This window comes from Orycteropus afer, unplaced genomic scaffold (assembly GCF_000298275.1).
Source record: "Orycteropus afer afer isolate SDZICR_OR568_19922 unplaced genomic scaffold, OryAfe1.0 scaffold00402, whole genome shotgun sequence".
Taxonomy (NCBI): Eukaryota; Metazoa; Chordata; class Mammalia; order Tubulidentata; family Orycteropodidae; genus Orycteropus; species Orycteropus afer.
The window spans coordinates 1,058,181-1,077,574 of record NW_006921989.1 but is presented as its reverse complement, the minus strand read 5'-3'; the positions used below and the strand labels follow the sequence as shown (position 1 = coordinate 1,077,574).

At 52.0% G+C, this 19,394-nt stretch overlaps 1 protein-coding gene across 1 annotated transcript; it reads left to right on the top strand.

The window, feature by feature from the left end:
• Window positions 1-1,178: 1,178 nt before the first annotated feature.
• On the top strand, window positions 1,179-12,365 carry CDC37 (cell division cycle 37, HSP90 cochaperone). The gene is made up of 8 exons (XM_007953574.2): window positions 1,179-1,280; window positions 9,059-9,340; window positions 9,632-9,740; window positions 9,841-9,956; window positions 10,042-10,164; window positions 10,704-10,886; window positions 10,979-11,050; window positions 12,210-12,365. Exons 1-8 carry the CDS (start codon window positions 1,179-1,181, stop codon window positions 12,363-12,365), a joined length of 1,143 nt encoding a protein of 380 aa, XP_007951765.1.
• Window positions 12,366-19,394: the final 7,029 nt, after the last annotated feature.

Sequence of the window (19,394 nt, the reverse complement as noted above, 5' to 3'; positions counted from 1 at the left end):
GCGAGGGGGAGGGGCGGCAGCAGGAGGGCGCTTTTGTCTGGCTGGCCCCTCCTCCTCTTCGGACCGGGAACCCCTGCTCCCCAGCAATCTGGAGACTTTCCCTCCGTTCCCTACTGCGCTCCAATCACCAGCTTCGGGGGAGTCTGGGAATAGACGTCCCTCACTTGGGTTCTGGAGCTCCTCTCCTCTCATCCGCCCCCGGCGGAGCGCCCTTTAATCTGATAATCCTGGCCCTAGGCTGTAACCAGGCATTTTATCCGGGTATCAAAGCGTGGATTGGGATGTATGGAAGTGTACAGCCGGGGTCCCCAAAGTTCAGTGATGGAGTCTTTGGAGCCCCAGGCGAGGAAAGGGACCCCGACGAAAAGGAAGGAGCTGTAAACTGCCCCAGACAGCAGCGCAGAGGAAAGCGCCCCCATCCGCCTCTCCACGCTCCCCAGCCCCGCACGGGGCCAGGAGCATTGGCCGCTGGCTAGACATTAGCGACACCCAGTGGCCGCGCGTGGACGTCGCAGACGGGTGACCAGGACGAGGGAGGTGGGGTGGGCGATTCCAGACCAGTTTGTGTGTGTATTGAAGTCCCCGCTAAGGAAGGGCAGCAGACAGAAGCGGGAAAGAGACTTGTAAGGTGGAAGCCATGGTCCCAGTCGGGAAACACTAACCTTCAAGGGTAGTGCAATCTCTCGGAGTGGGAAAGACCCCTCAGATTACACAGCCTTCCCAGTTCTGGGCTAGGTGGCCCCTTCAGAGGGGGCGGGTCTCATCGTCGAGGCCCCGCCTCCTGTAGTGAACGTCACTGAGGCGTCGCCAACAGGACAATTCCCGCCCTCACTCACGCCTACTGCCCCCTGTGACCGCCGCAAACGCTTACTGAGGGGCGGCGGAAGATGAAGGAAATCATGACTGGAGCGCCGGCCCGTACCCTCAGGAGATGCCCTAAGGAGACCCCGGGCTGAGGTGGTGTCTTGGCCAGAACTCCCAGAGCTGGAACACGCGCGCAGGGCCCTTTAAGTGGGGCTCGGTCTCCAGTGCCGCCGCCGGGGTTACTAGGGACGTGACGTCACGCGCGGGTGGGGGCGCGCCCGCCCGGGCGGAAGCGGAAGGGGCGGGGCTCCGCGGGCCGAATTTCCAGCACCGCCGCCGCCGCGGGCAGGAGCGGGCGGGACTGCTGAGGCAAGATGGTGGACTACAGTGTGTGGGACCACATCGAAGTGTCGGACGATGAAGACGAGACGCACCCCAACATCGACACAGCCAGCCTCTTCCGCTGGCGGCACCAGGTAGAGCGCGCGCGCGCCCGCCCCGTTCCGCCCTAGCCCGGGATGCGGCTCCAGGGTTCTGACTCCAAATAGGGCCTGGGGAACTCACTTAGGACACCTGAGACTCCCATCCCACACTCGGGATTATTATTACCACCCTAGGTCTCTTGATTCAACTTTGGGACCCTCAATACCGCCAGAACCCTGGCGGTCTTTCTGCGGTCCCCGAGACCTGTCTGATATCTGCGTGGGACTCCCTGTTGACCCCTAAGACACCTTTCCCCGTCTAGACTTCCAAGATAAGCTTTGGCGATACTCCTAGTTCTGTCCACGATCGTCTGTTTACACTCAGAACTTTACCTCAGAGTGTGAACCCTCAAATCAGCTAAGTGATTCCTGATCCTATTTAGATCCTCATCTCTGATTAGGGATCCACCATCAGGCACCCAGACTCCTAGAGTCTAGAACCCCAGTACTTAGATTCTATCTCCTCAGTCCCTAGAGAACGATATCGCGTTCGGTAGAGTAGATGGCCAGTGAAAAATAGGAAGATTCTCAATGAGATGAATTGACACAGTGGCTGCGATGCCTGGACCAAGCACAGCAAAGATTGTGAGGATGGCCAGGACCTGGCAGCGGTTATTTCTGTTGTACGTAGGGTCTCTGTGAGTCAAGCAGACTAACGGCACCTAACGATAATCCTGGGATCCATCCATTTTCTGGAGTCTTGATGGGGACTCCCAGTCAGATTCCTGTTCCAGGCCTGGGGCCCTAACCCACACCTGGGATCTCTTCCCTAGAGATTAGACTCATGATCCACCAGGGTCCTCATCTTGTCTGTTGTTCTGACTCATGATGACCTCATATGTGCAGACTAGAACTGCTCCATAGGGTTTTAAGGCTGTGACCTTTCAGTAGCAGATTGCCAGGCCTTCCAAGTCACCGCTGGATGTGCAAAAAAGGACATGGGGAAGGTGTCATCTGACTTGTAACTTCACGAGGGGGAGAGAGAATCAGCATCAGCAGCATTAGCCTGAGGTCGATTCCTGTGAGGCGGAGGCCATTCCTGCCACCATCCTCCGGCCCTTCTGCCAGTTTTGACACCAACTGTCCTTCCCACACACTGTCTACTTCTCTGCTGAATTTGATAATTTGTAGCAGTGGCCACACTGAACTCACAGATGGTACTCATGATTGTGGGATCTATTAGGGAAGTGACAGGTTACAATTTGGGTTCAGGAACACTCAGGATACAGTTCTTCTATCAGCTGGCCTCTCTTCCACGGGCCCGCCTCTCTCTGGCTCATAGCCCCTTGGCCTGGCTTCTGCCCTGCTGAGACAAGTATTACAAAGCTTTTTTAGCTTTACTGGGAGGTGCACCCTACTCCACTAGCAGGCCTCCTGCCCAAAGGCACTCAGCTTTTTTGCTCCGCGGGCCAGCAGACCCACCACTCTGTCTCGTGCCATTCTCTTGGTTCTGTTTGTTTTGCTACCTCTGCTGTCAGCGTCTCTCTGCCATCTCAGCAAAGGGTTTTCGGGTCCAAGGGTGTGGTGCTTCTATCTTGATGGTAGTGAGAACCCCGTTTTCTGCCTCTAGGATGGCTCATTTTAAGCCTAGGGAGGTGGCAAAACTGACCAATCTGCACGTGAGGGTTCCACACACCTTATTTCTGTGGTCCCACCTCTAGAAGGGTATGCCATCCAAACCCATTGGTGGACCACGAAATGCCTCACATTTACATAGTTCTGGCTAGTCATTTGTTGGGAATTACCAAGACTTTGGCTAGAAGAGCCATACTAAGTAATTCACTGCACCATAGGATGGCTTCAAACCTCTAATCTTTTGGTTAGTAGTCCAGTGCTTAACCACTTGTGCCACACAGGGCCACTTCAGTCCAGCCTAGGACCAGAGTGTTGGAACCTAGTTCACCTCCAGCCCACTGCCAGCTTCCACCTTGTGGGCGTCAGCTCTGATTGTTCTATAGCCTCACTGGCGTGTGGACCAGAAGACCTGTTCACTTCCTGTTATACCTGGAACCCTGCTCCCATGGTGTCCAGCCAGACCCCCTGCCCCTGTTTGATACTGCAGACTCCATTATCACCCACCTCCAACCTCCAAGACAGGCCTGTGTGAGCCTCTGCCAGCATTAGAAACCCACGCCCAAGCCCACCACCCACCCTGCTTTGCCCCCAGCCTGATCTTCTAATACCTGATACCCATATTGGCCCTGTTTCACCCAGGGACCCAGTTGTTCCAGTGTTACCACGAATCAGCTGACTCATGGCAACCCCATGTGTGTCAGTCAAACTGGGCTCCACAGGGTTTTTGGTGGCTTTTTTTTCAGAAGTAGATCATCAGGCCTTTCTTCTGAGGTCCCTCTGGGTGCATTGGAATCTCCAGCCTTTCAGTTAGTAGCCAAGCATGTGAAGTGTTGGCACCATCCAGAGACTCCCTGCAACAGAGCCCTCAGATCCAGACCCCAGAATCCCCAGTCCAGGTGACCTGCGTCCTGCCACCCATTTCCTTGCCCAGTGATGGTAAGTGGGCCAGCAGGATGGCTCTCAAAATACCTAATGGTCTAACCTCTTGCTCCCCCAAACCAGAACTCCTGTACCCACATACCAAAAAAATCCAAACCAAACTCAATGCTGTTGAGTCAATCCTGGCTCACAGTGACCTCTCCTCAGTTTCTGAAGCGGTATATCTACAGAAGTAGATTGTCCAACCTTCCTTCCGAGGAGTGGCTGGTGGGTTTGAACCTCCAGCCTTCTGGTTAGCGCTCCAACGCCTTACTACGCCACCAGAACCCACATACCAGTGCCTCTTAGACTCTCAAATGGAGGGCTTATGCTAGTTAGGAATGTTCCACCCTAGCCTCCCATGTGGCAACTTCCAGTCTTTTATCCAGAAACCTCTGGAAGGGGACTTCCCCATCCATATGGCACACCACACTAGCCCTTATATCTGGCCCCCAGTCTAACTTCCAGTCCCCCATTCCCTAAAAAGCAGTCTCCTGGGTAGTGTACTTGCTGGAAAACCACTGATGTTGGAAGAAAGGTCTAGCACTTCTCTTTCTTGCGAGTGTAACGAGTGTAATGTTTTATTATGCATTATTTAAGACTTGACAGCTCTAAAGAATACTCTTGAGAACAACTATTTTGTCACTTAAAGAAGTTATCTTTACTGTGTGGAGGTGATTTGCCCAGCAGGGCTGGATGATCGGGTGTGAGGCCCCTGCCTCTCTCCTGCAGACCTTCTTCCAGCCACACCCTCTTCCTTGGCCTGGAGCCTTTTTCTGTCTGGCTGCTGAGAGCCCCACCCCTTTCCTTGTGGTGCAGGCCCTGTGGCTGTAGTGGAAGGTGGGACCTCAGCCAACAGGCAGCTTGGATGCTCATCCCAGCCCTGCCCATTGCATCTTCCCTCCAAGGGAGTTGAGGTTCATAACCCCACTCTGACCCTGTGAAACAGGTAATATGGCCCTGTGTCTATGAAATTGTAAGGGGCTCTGGTGTCACAGTGGTTAAAGCATTCAGCTGTTACCTGAAAGGTCAGTGGTTCGAACCCACCATCCACTCCTAGGGAGAAAGAGGAGGCAGTCTGCTTTTATAAAGATTTACAGCCTTGGAAACACCATGGGGTGGTTCTACTCTGTCTTAACAGGGTTGCTATGAGTTGGAATCGACTTGATGGCAATGGGTTTGGTTTTATGAAATCATCCTCTGAATGAAATGAGATTAGGTTTGAAAGGAACCCAACTTGGGGCCTTGGAGGACAGGAGTGTTCTGCAGAGGGAGGTGAGGTTAATCAAAAAGTAGCCTGGTGTGTTTTGACTAACCCAGCTCCTTCTGCACCACTGACAGGCTGCCTCAGTTTTTCCAGTTGGGAATATCAATAGATCCTCTCCATGGTATTGTGGGGAATATATTACTTAATGTCTATGAAGTCTTAGGACAGTACTTACCATATAACGTCATTGTTGTTAGATGCCGTCGAGTCGACTCTGACTCACAGTAACCCCACGTACAACAGAACGAAACACGCCTGGTCCCGCATCAGCCTCACAGTCTCTGCTGTGCTTGAGCTCACTGTTGCAGCCACTGTGTCAGTCCATTTCATTGAGGATGTAAGCTTTCTATAACTTTAGCTCTTGGCGTTATTGTTAGTGTTTAGGTAATTCGTGGTCATGGTGAAAAATTCCAAAGCTTCCAGAAGGGATAAGAGGGTGAGTCTTGCTTCCCAGCACAGCCCCCCAGCTCCCTTGTCCAGAGGCAGCACCTGTTCCTGGATCCCCATGGCTCCTAGTGACTATACAGCAGTGAGCTGCTTTGGGCCTCAGTTTCCCAATCTGTAAGAAAGGAGGGCAGTGATTCCTGTTCCATGGCTCTGGCCCTGCCTAGCCTGCTCTGGGTCCTTCCTGACGGGATATGTTCCCAGGGCTGGGCAGGCTGCCAGCCCCACTAGCTCCGAACCAAAAAAAACCCCACTGCCATCAAGTCTATTCCAGTTCATAGCATCCCCATTAGATTTTAAGGCTTTACAGAAGAAGACTGCCTTAACTTTCTTCTGTGGAGCAGTTGGTAGATTCGAGCTACCGACCTTTTGGTTAGCAGCCATATGCCTTGCCACAGTGCCACCAGAGTTCTTTCATCTCCAGGAGGCCTTTATTTAGCTTTTGCCTCCCTTATGGTTGCCCAACAGAAACAGCCAGGGTAGTCAGTTCTTGCTGTGGCCTGGGGCCACCTGTGATGTCACCTGCAGACAGCCACTCGTGGGGTGTTGGGAAGGCTCCGGGGTGACATGGCCATTGTGGAGAGCAGGTGGTAGCAGAGGCCAGGGTTCCCATCTTATCTGTCTGTGAGGTCTAGGTCTTCACCCATTATTCATGTCAGAAAAGTGAGCCTCCTGGCTGGCTCTGTCAGTCTACTTGCGCATTGGAGTAGGGGTCTGGTCTCTCACCTCTCACCCTCCATTGGCCTGGCCCTGTGCTAGAACGTGGAGATACAGCCTCACAGAAGGCACAAAAGTGAGTCAACAGACCATTCTGGTGGTGGTGACAACGACAGTGGTCATCAGTGGGTAACATCTTCTGGATGCTTGTTTACCGAATGCTTGTTGTGTTGGAAGCATTTTTTTAAAAAGCTCATTTATTCCTTACACTTCAGCTCCATACGTTGGTCATGTTACAGGAGGGACTGTCCCTGGAGAAGGATATCATGCATGGCGAAGTAAAGGGTCAGTGAAAGAGAGGAAGACCCTCCACGCGATGGATTGACACAGTGGCTGACGATGGCAGGACCCAGGCAGTGTTTCGTTCTGTTGTGCATGGGGTCACGATGAGTTGGAACTGACTCCATGGCACCTAACAACAACAGTCTTCACCACCACCCTAGGAGGTCCCATTTCACAAAGGGGGAAATCAAGGCAGGGAAACGTTTGAGGGATTTGGCCAAAGTCGCGTTGCCACAAGTGATGCTGGGGCAGCACCACTGAGGTGGCAGCGCCGCCCGCAGGTGTTGTGCGTTAGCTCTGGGCTGCAGGTTGAGCTGAGCACCTGAAACGCGCTTTCCTGTTTGAGTCCCAGCACAGTCCCCAGGGAGAACGATCATCGTCTTGGACAGAGAATCATGGCAGTACCAGCTTAGAAACATCACTCTGGGTGTTTGGCATGGGTCTTGGCTTTTGACTAATTACTGCCTTTGTCCTGATAGAAGCCTGTGAGGTAGCCAGTGTTGTCTGAGTTTGACAGATGAGGAAACTGAGGTTCAGAGAGGGACACCCAACCAGTATGTGGTGGTCATGGCATAGGAATGCAGACTTGGGGCCCCAAGGTCATCACTCAGCTCAAAGGAGAATCATCTAATCATGGTGGGGGAGTCAGAGGGGCTCGGTGACACCTCAGGTCGGGGAACTTGGGGACAGCATTGTTGTAGCTGAGACTTGGGTGACGTAGGGGAAGAGGGTTCCAGGAGAAAGCAACGGCATGTGCAGAGGCCCAAAAGGAGCCGGTGTTGGGAGAGGAGGGCAGAACCCACCTTCCACAGGGCCTCGATGCCAGCCAGGAGCTTGGGGAGGGTCACAGGTCCACTGAAGCCTAATACTCCCGGTTGGTGCAAGGGAGAGCTCAGTTGGGTATACCTATCACAGTCCTCTGGTGGCCTCTGAGCCTGGCCTGGAGGGTGGAGCTTGAGAGCGGCCATGCCTCTTGGGGCTCAGCCAGCAGCTCTGGCCAGAGTCAGCAGCAGTGGGAGCTGGTGGAGGTAGAGGTGGAGGTGGCAGAGCCGGGCGGGAGGGGAGTCCCGAGCTCACTCTGAGCTGTCTGATGGGGGCCGGGGGTGTCTGAGCAAGAGGAGAATGGAGGGTGGGGGCCAGGAGTTTAGACAGATGAGGTGCCATCCCTGTGCTCAGGGCGCTTTGGGAACAGAGGTACCTGGGGAGCGACGTCAGGAGGGCAGGAGGCTGGTGGACTTGAGCTGGGAGTTGGGAGGGCACACTGGCTTGGAGACAGCAGGGGGCCCTGCAGGGTCCCAGTGCAAGATTGTTGTCGTGTGTGGCTGTCAAGTCGGTTCCAAATCATGGTGACCCCGTGTGTGTAGAGTGGAATTGCCCCATAGAACTTTCTGCTGTGTAGGTGTGAGCTGCCAGCCTTTTGGCTGATAGTCAAGTGAGATTGAAGGTGGGCAAACTGGAGAAACATCTAGGAGTGAAAAGTGTCAGGACTTGGAGACAGTGCAGGAGGAGGAGACAGGGTACTTTCACCGAGGAAGGACACAGCGCAGGACCAGGGTTTTGGGGGCAGGACATACAGATGCTGTGGGATGGGATGCCCAGGCACGTGTGGCTTGAGGGGATTGGTGGGCCAGGGCCAGGGTGTAGGGAGGGAGGCTCCATTTGAGGTGGGAGCCTGGGGCCCTGGCCCTGAGCCTGCAACCAGCATCTCATTATTCACCCAGCAAGTGCCTCATGACCCCTACTGTGTACAGGGCCCGGTCCAGGCATTGGAGATATTACACAAGAAATCCCTGCCCTCATGGAGCTCGTATCCTTAGGGGATAGTGACCTAAAGGTAGTAGATGGTTGTCATAGCATGTTAGTAGGTGACAAGTGACCAAGCAGGTGCAGGGCCAAGAAGGTTACGGTTTCAGTGGAGTGGGCAGACGCTCTCTCCAGAAAACGGCATCTGAGCCAAGATCCTAAGGGTTCTAGGGAGTGGAGACCCATCACCATGGGCTGATTCTGAGTCGTGGTAACCCAGCGTGTGTTGGAGAAGAGCTGTGCCACACAGGGTTTCAGTGGCTGGTTCTTCAGAAGGAGATCACCAGGCCTTTCTTCTGAGGTGCCTCTGGGTGGACTCAGACCTCCACCTTTCAGTTTAGCAGCCAGGTGCATTAACTGTTGGTTATTCCACGAGGCAGGAAGCTGTGTGGTTATCTGAGGAAAGAGCGCCCCAGGCAGAGTGTGTTCAAGAAGAGGCAAAGCGGCTAGTGAGGCTGGAGCAGAATTCGAGGGACGGAGTGGGCGCTGTGGGCAGATCACGCGGAGCCTCTAGGCCACAGCATGGACTCAGACTTTTGTTCTGAGTGAGGTGGGAGCCACAGAGGGCAGTGAGGATAGGAGGGACATGCCCTGACTCAGCTGCTCACTGACTGAGTGTGGAAGCCGGGAGACCAGAGCAGAGGTGGGTGTAGACGTTTCTTGGGGTCATCTCAGGTACAGGGGCCTCAGGCCTGGACAAGAAGGGTCTGGGACCAAGGCCTGGGCTGCTCCCAGGGTGACAGGCCACTGGCTGTCCTGCCCACAGGCCAGGGTGGAGCGCATGGAACAGTTCCAGAAAGAGAAGGAGGAACTGGACAGGGGCTGCCGCGAGTGTAAGCGCAAGATGGCTGAGTGCCAGCGGAAGCTGAAGGAGCTGGAGGTGGCCGAGGGCACGGGCAGCCAGGTGGAGCTGGAGCGGCTGCAGGCCGAGGCGCAGCAGCTGCGCAAGGAGGAGAGGAGCTGGGAGCAGAAGCTGGAGGAGATGCGCAAGAAGGAGAAGAGCATGCCCTGGAACGTGGACACGCTCAGCAAGGACGGCTTCAGCAAGGTGTGCGGGCAGGGCTGGGGGGGCACGCAGCTGCTGCGGCCCTGCGGACAGTGCTGGAGGGCTGGGCAGGTGACACACCCCACCCCACCGGCACCCCCTCTGATCTGCCCAAAGGCCCTAGTCCGAGGCCACACCTGCCATGCCCATGCTCCCGCCTCCTTGATGCTCATGGCACTTTCACCACCGCCGCCGCTGATGGGGTGGGCACTGCGGCCGCGGCCCGGCCGGCTGTGCTCGTGGCGCTCTGCAGCAGTGAGGCCCCAGCCCACTCCCCGTCTCGCCCCACCACAGAGCATGGTCAACATCAAGCCAGAGCAGGCGGAGGAGGACTCGGAGGAGGTCAGAGAGCAGAAACACAAAACTTTTGTGGAGAAGTACGAGAAGCAAATCAAGCACTTTGGTGAGTCAGGTGCTGGAGCCTCTGGTGGGGGCAGGGGAAAAGGACTGGCCCTTTGCTTCCAGGGCCCTCCCAATGCCTTACTGCTTACACCTTCCCACAGGCATGCTCCGCCGCTGGGACGACAGCCAGAAGTACCTGTCAGACAATGCCCACCTGGTGTGTGAGGAGACAGCCAACTACCTGGTCATCTGGTGCATTGACCTAGAGGTGGAGGAGGTGAGTGGCACCTGCCCCAGGGCTGGGAAAAGGCTCTGCCCTGAGGCTGCCTCTTGGTGACACTGTACCTGTTCTCCCTTGACAGAAATGCGCACTTATGGAGCAGGTGGCCCACCAGACCATTGTCATGCAGTTCATCCTGGAGCTGGCCAAGAGCCTGAAGGTGGACCCCCGCGCCTGCTTCAGGCAGTTCTTCACAAAGATTAAGGTAGGGGCCCTGAGCAGTCGAGGAATCCTCAGGGAACCAGCCCCTGTGATCAGAGCCGCCTCACATATCAGGAGCGAATGGGACCGTGGCAGGTGCAGCAGAAGGGGTCCTGAGCAGACTGAGGGTGGTCCCGGTGTGAAGGCGAGGGACAGAGTCAGGATGCCACCCAGCCTGTACCTGAGCACCTGGAAGAGCAGCCCTCCCCTGGCTGAGATGGGGGAGACTGAGGGCAGACTGATTAGGGCTGAGCAGGACCTTGCCTGTGGCCGTGTGGAGTTTGAGGTGTTGTGACATCCCCTGGTGGGGCTGTCGACCTAGGTGTCGGGTCTGTGGCTTGGGGCACGCAGCACGAGGCCCCCAGTGTGGTCGTTAGTGGGTAGGTGGTCAAGCCAAGAGTAGATGGAGAAGGGCGGCCCGAGCAAGCCCCGAACGTGCCCTCCTTTAGATCAGGACCAGACTCAAGACGCCCCAGGGCACCTCTGAGTTGCTGCTGAAAGAGAGTTGGCTTGGGCCCACTGACCAGTGCCCACTCTTCGCAGACAGCTGACCGCCAGTACATGGAGGGCTTCAATGATGAGCTGGAGGCCTTCAAGGAGCGGGTGCGGGGCCGTGCCAAGGTGCGCATCGAGAAGGCCATGAAGGAGTATGAGGAGGAGGAACGCAAGAAGAGGCTTGGCCCCGGCGGCCTGGACCCCGTTGAGGTCTATGAGTCCCTCCCTGAGGTGCGCTTCCCTGGCCCCAGGCAGGCAATGAGTGGGTGGCAAGCAGAGCCCTGGGTCACCAGGACCTGACCCCAGCTCCTCTATAACGCCAGGAACTACAGAAATGCTTTGACGTGAAGGACGTGCAGATGCTGCAAGATGCCATCAGCAAGATGGACCCCACTGTGAGTAACTCTGCCCCAGGCCCCCGCCTGCTGCCCCTGCCTGGGCTTCTCACAGCAGTAAAGGGCACCATGGCTCCCATACATGGGGAAGCCTGGCTTTTAATCCACATGCTCATGTTTATTGTGCATTCATGTGTGCCAGCTTTGCTCTTGGGACCATGTCCCCTGGGATTGTCCCTGTTGCCATGGGCCACTTAGGAGCATAGCCTTAGAGCCACTGCAGGGGGCCTAAGCCTCCAGTGACTCGGGGTGGCCTGGGGAGTGTGCTCCTTCCCAGCCTTAGTTTCCTTATCAAAACCAGTTTCTCTCTTGAAATGAGCTCACACGATATGTGGGAAGGGCCGAGCACACAATGAGTGGTGGTGAGCATTGGCTTTTATTATGGGAGCAGTAGCAAGCCAGTGGAGTCTCTGGATGGTGTGAATGGAAGATTGCAGCCAAGAAAACTCTTCGTGGCAGTTCTCTTGTGTCACATGGGGTCACCATGAGGCAGAGTTGACTTGATGACCACTGTTTCACTGGACCTTGGTTTGACCCTATTTTTGCTGCTTGGCTTGCTGGGCAGCCACACTAGTTTCCTCATCTGTAAAATGGGTCTAGGTGCAGGATTTCTAAAAGCTTCTATAGGCATAAGCGTCTAGACCTGAGGTTGGCAAGTTACAACTCCTAGGCCTGCTGCCAATTTCTTATAAGTAAAGTTTTATTGGAACACAGCCCCGCTTACTTGTGTTTTTGTACTGTCTGTGACTCTTTCTCCCCTGCTGTAAATAATCAAGGAGTTAGAGGCTGAGTAGTTGTGTTGCCTTATATGGCCAGCAAGAGCCTAAGATATTTACTATAGTCCTTCACAGGAAAAGTTTGTTCACCTCTGCTCTAGATGGACATGACTTTTCAATTTAACCAGAGTACAGTAATATGTAAACTTGTGCTCCTCAGCCACAGTAGCTCCTTGGCTCGTGGCTACCCTGTTGGGCAGTGCAGATTCCGAAACATTTCCAACATTGTAGAAAATTCTTTTGGACGGCTGTAGTCTAGAAAGAGCAGTAAGTGGGCTTCAGGATGTGTGATGATGAGCTCCCATTCCCCAGAGCACAGGGAGCCCTGGGGCCACCGGGCAGCCATAGCTCTCCGCCTTATCCTCCCACCCTTCCCTCCACAGGATGCTAAGTACCACATGCAGCGCTGCATTGACTCTGGCCTCTGGGTCCCTAACTCCAAGTCCAGCGAGACCAAGGAGAGAGAAGAGGCGGGGCCTGGGGACCCCTTGCTGGAAGCTGTCCCCAAGGCAGGTGATGAGAAGGATGTCAATGCGTGACCTGCCCCAGCCGCCGCCCGCCTGCAGGCCCCCTGCTCTCCCCTTTCCAGCAAACAAAAATAGATGTCTCCCCAGCTCCTGGCTTCCCCAACTTGCGCTGCTTCCCCAGCCCAGGGCTTGGGAGGGGGGATAAGAAGGAGACCTGGCCTGCCCTCCCTCCCTCGCCACCGCCACCCACCCAACCCCTAGTGCTCATTCAAATCTCTGCTTTGAGTCAAGGGGCTTCACTGCCTGTAGCCCCCCATCAGCATTATGCCAAAGGCCCCGGGGGCCCAGGGAGAAGCAGAGGTCATCAGGTTGCCTGTGGGTGGGGGAGGGTCCCCGGCCAGGGGGGCCTGCTCCAGTCACTGGGCTCTGCTCACTGCTGGTCTCCTGTTCTTTTATTTGGTAAATAGTGACGATCTTCAAATAAAGTATTTCAGATGCCGTGGGCTGTGGTGTGAGGGCTGTGGGTATGCTCTTGGACTGGGTGGGAAACAGGGACCGACAGAGTCTGGGGCCTGGGTGTTGGGCAGTGGAAGGGCTGGGGTGCTAGCCTCTTTCCAGGCTCTTATGTGTGCTGTTCCTCTGCCCGGAACCTTCTTCCTCTGGATGCCTCTTGATCAGAGTCCTCAACTCTTGGTTCTGTCCCTGTCCGTGCCTCTATACCTCAGCCCACTGCTTGGCTTGTCCCCCATAATCCACGTATACCTCACTTCCCATGCCTCCATGCCTACTTGGGCACAGCATCCTCAACTCAGGATCTCACCTTCCATTTGGACCCTCTACCTCCAAAACACACCTTGAACTTGACCTCTCTCTTCCCTGGGCGGTCCCCACCACCTTACATAGCCACCTCCCCTCCTTCCATTTTTAACCCCTCCTGGTAGTTCATGGAGCCCTTCATCCGTCCAGCCCCTCCCCACCCTCACCCCTTCACTCACACTGCCCACAACCCTCTTTGCTGTTCTTAACTACTTGGGGTCATCACTGTGACCTTGGGCCACCTCATGAGGGCAATGCCAGTGCCTCCCTCCAAGGATTTCAGTGCTGGGGGCTAATGAGGGAATGCAGACAGATGTGGTAACTGACATCCTGATGTTCAGTACATGGGCTTGGTACTTGCCTGGTCCTTTGCCTACCGCACTCTTTCTTCCAAAGCTCCAGTGGGACTGCTTAAGAAAAAGTAATGAACTATTTGAGCCACAGGAAAAGGCTGAAAGGATAAAGGGGTACCCGTGGACCCATTGGAGCCCCCATCAGTTCCTCCTGAGGACGGCCACCCTCTGGGGGCTACTTGTCACCACCTCAGCAACTCTCCCTGAGTCACCCTAACCAGCTTCTCCACTTGCCTCACCTGCAGGGGCTCTGAGATGCCCTGTTGGCTGACCCCTTTATAACTGAGTACCACTAGGGCACAAAACGATTCTTTCCTGTTCCTACCATTTCTGCAGCACCCGGAAGGGGTTCTGGCACACAGTATGCCCTCGGTGAATGTTTGCCAAAGGATCAAGGAACCAAACCAGTTGCTGTCAAGTCAATTCAGACTTCTGGCGAACCCATGTGTCAAAGTAGAACTGTATTCTACAAGGTTTTCAGCGATACATTCTCAGCATTAAGTCACCAAGCCTTTCTTAGGCGCCTCTTGATGAGTCTGAACCACCAATCCTTTGGTTAACACAGAGGAGTGCTGACTGCACCACCCAGTGGCTCCGGAGGCTTGAATCGGGATCCCCAGGGTGCTAGTGTGTGCGTACTGGTGACCACCAGGGGGCAATAGTGAGCTGCAAAACCAAGTCGTTTACCCAAAAAGCCAGTTGCCATGGAGCTAATGCCAGCTCCTGGCGACCCCTTGAGTTTCACAGTAGAACTGTGCTCCTAAGGCTTGTTAAACTGGGGTGAGAATAGCAGGTGGGGGATCTAGAGGGAGTGGGGGCGGGCCAAAAACCCTGGCTAAAACACCCACTTTCCAGGATCACCAACTTTATTGTGAAAAATTCCAAACGAAGAATTGATAGGACTGATGTTTTCTTTTGCCTCAAGCTCCAATATAGCTCAGCCCTGTTTGTTACTGATCCTGCCTCAATTTACAATTCGGATGTTTAGTTCATCTTAGATTTTTATTTTTAATTTTTTTTTTTAAATATTGCATTATTTGTCTTTATTACTGAGTATTTTGATGTCCTCTTTAGCATGCCTCATCCTAGCCCCTGCCCAGGACAGGCATCAAACAACATGGAAAGATGAACAGTGAACCAATTTTCTCCTGACGCATCCTCCATCACCCCGTTCCCTGCCCCAAACCATAGGAAACTTCCATGAACAGATTCTCAGCACTCCATTCGGGGTTTCTTTTTGTGAAAGCAAATATACTCTTCTCCCTTCCCTGGTTCCATAAACATTACCTCCAAGCAGACCCTGTGGAGCTACGTTCTACTTTGTAACACCTGAGGGTGTCCATGTGTCAGAGTCAACTCCAAGCATCGGGTTTGCTTTTTGTCCCCGCCTGCCTGTTTTTTGCACAGAACTTAGCTCACACTACTTAATGCTGAGAATGTATCGCTGAAAACCTTGTGTGCATCTTGCTTTGTTCACTGAACAGTGAGCTAGGAGAGCTTTACCAAGCTTCTTCAGGGCTTCCTCATGCTTCTACACTGCCTAGTTCCTCAGTGTGTTCACAGACCATGTTGACCTCAACCAGCTCCTTTTAGCTGATGCTTGTTTCCCACCCCGCCCCCCAACCTCTGTCTGCTTTGACAGACAATCCTGCAAGAATTAACCCTGTGCACCATTTCCCACAGGTCTGAGCATCCCACCTGTGGGATAAACAAGGGTGGGATTGCTGGATTCTAGTGCTGCATCCTCTTGAGAAATGGGGAAGGAGCCTGGGTGACACAAACCATTTGCCGTTGACTGCTAACCGAGAGGTTGGCAGTTCAAAACCACCTCAGTGGAGAAGAGAATTGGCAAACTGCTACCAAAGATCGAATGAAAAAAAAAAATTCACTGCCATCGAGTCAATTCTGACACATAGCCACCCCTCTTTAGGTTTTTAAGGAGGTAAGTCCTTTTGGAAGTAGATTGCCCCATCTTCCTTCTGCGGAGCAGCTGGTAGCTTTGAACTGCCAACCTCCTGGTTAGCAGTCAAGTGCCTTAGGCACTGAACCACCAGAAGAAAACAATGGAGAGACCAGATGGTCAACAATTACTCTAAAGTAAAGAGGAAGAGGTAAGTGGACAGGGAAACTGGGTTACTGAGAGTGAAACACCGGAAGGAAATGAATGAGAATGTTAACAGATTGTGAAAGAATGTAGCCATTATCTCTGAAAAATTTGTGTAGTGATTGTTAAATGGGACCTTAATTTGCTGTGTAAACTTTCCCTGAAAACACAAACTAATTTTTTGAAAGACGGAAAACACTAAGGAGCAGTTCTGCTCTGTAACACATGGGGTTGGTCACCAATGAGTCAGGGGCTGACTCCACAGCAGCCAACAAGAAACAATGGGAAATGGAATTCCACCCAAAAGGGTTTAACTAAACAAGCTGTCATGAAGGGACTATTTTCAGTGGCCTGGCAGTGAGCAGGCTGGAGGAAACTAATAAATTATATTGAGTTGTGTTTTTCTTTTAATGGCTTTTTTTTGGCTGCTGTAACAAATTACTACACAGAGCTCTTTTTTTTTTTTTTTTTTTTTTGGTTTTTAGTGGCTTAAACAACACAAAGTGATCATCTTACAGTTCTGGAGGTCTGAAGCTTGACACAGGTCTCAGCAGGCTGAAATCAGGACATCAGCAGGGCTGCGTGCCTTTCGAAGTCTCTGGGTAGAATCTGTTTCCTTGCCTTTTCCAGCTTCTAGAGGTTGCCAGCAAGGAGCTTTGGTGGTGCAGTGGTTGAAAAGTATTGGGCTACTAACCAAAAGGTTGGTGGTTCAAACTCATCAGCCACTCCAAGGGAGAAAGATGAGGCAGTCTGTCTGCCTCCATAAATATTTACAGATTTGGAAATCTTCTCTGGGGCAGTTCTACTCTGACCTGTAGGGTTGCTATGAGTCAGGATGGACTCAATGGCAGTGGGTTTGGTTTGGTTTTTTGGTAGAGGCTGCAAGCATTTCCTGGCTTGTGGGCTCCTTTTCTCCATCTTCAAAGCCAGCAAAGACAAGTCAAATTCTTCTCATGTCAATGTTCAGTGCTTCTGTTCTACCTCCTAGTTCATTATACCGTGCCTGGGGTCTCCAAAGCTTGCAAGTGGCCATGCAAGGTACAACAATTGGCCTCTATTTACCCAGAGCAACAGAGGAAGAAAGAGAGTCGGCAATAAAAGGAGGAAATATAACGTGTGGCTAATTGCGTCCCTAAACAGCTGCCTCCTTTGTCATGAAACCAGAAGAACTGGAGGATGCCTGTCTCAGTTACCTAGTAACTATCTTAGTTATCTTTCTTAGTTATCTATATCAGAAATATCATAAGTTGATAGCTTTAACAACAAAAATGTATTCTCTCAGTTTAGGAGACCAGACATCCAAATTCAGAGTGCTGGCTCTAGGTGAAGGCTTTCTTCCTCTGTCGACTCTGGAGCAAGTCTCCATGTATCTTGGCATCAATCTTCCTCCAGGTCTAGGAGGTTCTTGGCACAAGGACCCTGGGTCCAAAGGAAGTGTTCCACTTCCGGCTCTTCTTTCTTGGTGGTGCTGAGGTCCCGTCTTCTCTGCTCAATTCTCTTTCCTTTTATCTCTTGTAAGGAGCTCTGGTGGCATAATGCCTAAGGCATTGACTTCTAACCAGAAGGCTGGCGGTTCAAACCCACTAACTTCTCCACGGAAGGAAGATGAGGCAATCTACTTCTGTAAAGATTTACCACTTTGAAAACCCAATGGGGGTCACTATGAGTTGGAATCGACTCAATAGCAGTGAGTTGAGTTTTTTTAATCTCTTACAAAATAGAAGGTGATATAGGCTACACCCCAGGGAAACTCCCTCTACATTGGACCAGGTCTGTGACCTGAGTAAAGGTGTTGCATCCCACCCTAATCCTGCCTCATTAACACGACGCACATAACCTAATCTTCTTTAAAGTAACTTAATTTACCTCATGAACCACAGGCAGAGATTAGGATTTACAACAGAGAATAGGACAATTACATCAGATCATAAAACGGAGGACAGCCACACAATACTGGAGTCATAGCCTGGACAAGTTGACACCTATTTTGGGGGGACACAATTAAATCTATGACAGTGCCTAACTACAATTACTGAACATTTTGATCAAAGATTCTATAGAAGAAGCCCAATTGAAGGGGGAAAGTACAGAACAGAATTTCAAATTCTCATGGAATCCAGATTTCTGAAGCCATGGAGGCTAGATGAACCCCTGAAATTATCACCCTGAGATAATCTTTAAATCTTAAACCAAAAATATCCCTGAAGTCTTCTTAAAACCAAACTCACTGCTATTGAGCCCATTCCAACTCATAGAGACCCCCAATGAGTTTTCAAGGCTATAAATTTTCACAGAAGCAGACCGCCTCATCTTTCTTCCATGGGTTCAAATTGTCAACTTTTTGGTAAGCAGCCAAATGTCTTTTTTTTTTTTTTTAATTGTGATTTGGGTGAAAATTTACAGAGCAAATTCATTTTCCATACAGCCATTCATACGTACCTTGTCTCATGACATTGACAGCAATTTCCCACAAAGTAACAGCTCTCTTCCCACCTCCTCCACATAGTTATCTCTTCCTTGTGCCCTTCCCTCCCATGCACTCCTGTCCCCCAAGCTGTCTCCCTGTGCATACACTGCACATCTATTCTCCTGTGATCGATCTCTCCAAAGAGTGTATCTAACTGATGTAAATGTTCAGCCCACATGCCAGCCTTTTATTTGGCTGGAAGCTACAGAAATAGATTCAATTCCAGACCTGAAGAGCAGCTAGGGGTCATCTCAGGGGGTTCCCCAGGCTCTATCAGACCAGCAAACCTAGTCTCTCTCTCTCTTTCTTTCTTTTTTTTTTTTTTCATGATTTTGAGTTTTGTTCCACCTTGTTCTCCCACTCTATCCAGGATCTCTATCCAGGATCTCCTACATAGATCCCCCTCTGAGTGGTTGACACTGGTAGCCGGGCACCATCTAGTTCTTCTGGTCTCATAGTCGTATAGGCTGAAGATTGCATGGTGTACCAGTCCCTTGACTAATTGTTTCCATGCATCTCTGGTTTTCTTCATTCTTCTTTGCTCTGGATGAGGAGAGACCCATCCCCTGACACCATGGTCCTGAGCCCACAGATCCAGCTACTTGCTCCCTCTGGGGAGCTGGTTGTGGCCAAGAAGTGACTACAACCTTGTCCCTTGTCAGCTCTACTATATACCTGGACAGTGTTACAGAACATACAAATACGTTAGTAGAAACATCGTCTGCCAACCCTATATGTGGTCATGGGCACATTCCCCCCTGCGTATACATACCTGATCATTCAGCCTGTCCACCCATCTATCCACCTGTATATCAATGTTTGCTGTCACTGACAACGCAGCACTATATGTGCAAAAGAGTTCATCTTTGTTGTCTGTATCTCCCATGCACCTCTCTATGTTTCTTTTCCCCGATGCCACTGTGTTGATCACTCACATTTGGTGCCTTGCCCTTCCCTTCACCTAAATCAATACTTGTCTCTACCTATCTAGCAGTGTTCCTTCCCCTCCTCTCCCACCCCTGATAACCAACACAGAAAGTTTCGTTCTACATACATAAACCTTTCCTTGACTTTTCACAATAGTGGGCTAATACAATATTTGTCCTTCTGTGTTTCACTTATTTCACTCAGCATAATGTCCTCCAAGTCCATCCATATTATGCTGTGTTTTTCAGATTTTACATTACTGTTTAGGGTTACATAGTATTCCATTGTGTGTATGTATCATAGTTGGGTTATGCATTCTTCTGTTGATGGGCACCTAGGTTGTTTCCATCTTTTTGCTATTGTAAATACTGCTGCAATGAACATAACTGCATATATCTGTTCTTGTCCTGGAGCAGCCAAATGTCTTAACCACT

What these genes read in the sequence shown, in the direction of transcription:
- CDC37 (XM_007953574.2), top strand. Translation starts at nt 1,179, where the DNA reads ATGGTGGACTACAGTGTGTGGGACCACATCGAAGTGTCGGACGATGAA. An exon ending in TCTTCCGCTGGCGGCACCAG is followed by an intron (nt 1,281 to 9,058) that starts GTAGAGCGCGCG and finishes TCCTGCCCACAG; the next exon opens with GCCAGGGTGGAGCGCATGGA. An exon ending in TCAGCAAGATGGACCCCACT is followed by an intron (nt 11,051 to 12,209) that starts GTGAGTAACTCT and finishes TTCCCTCCACAG; the next exon opens with GATGCTAAGTACCACATGCA.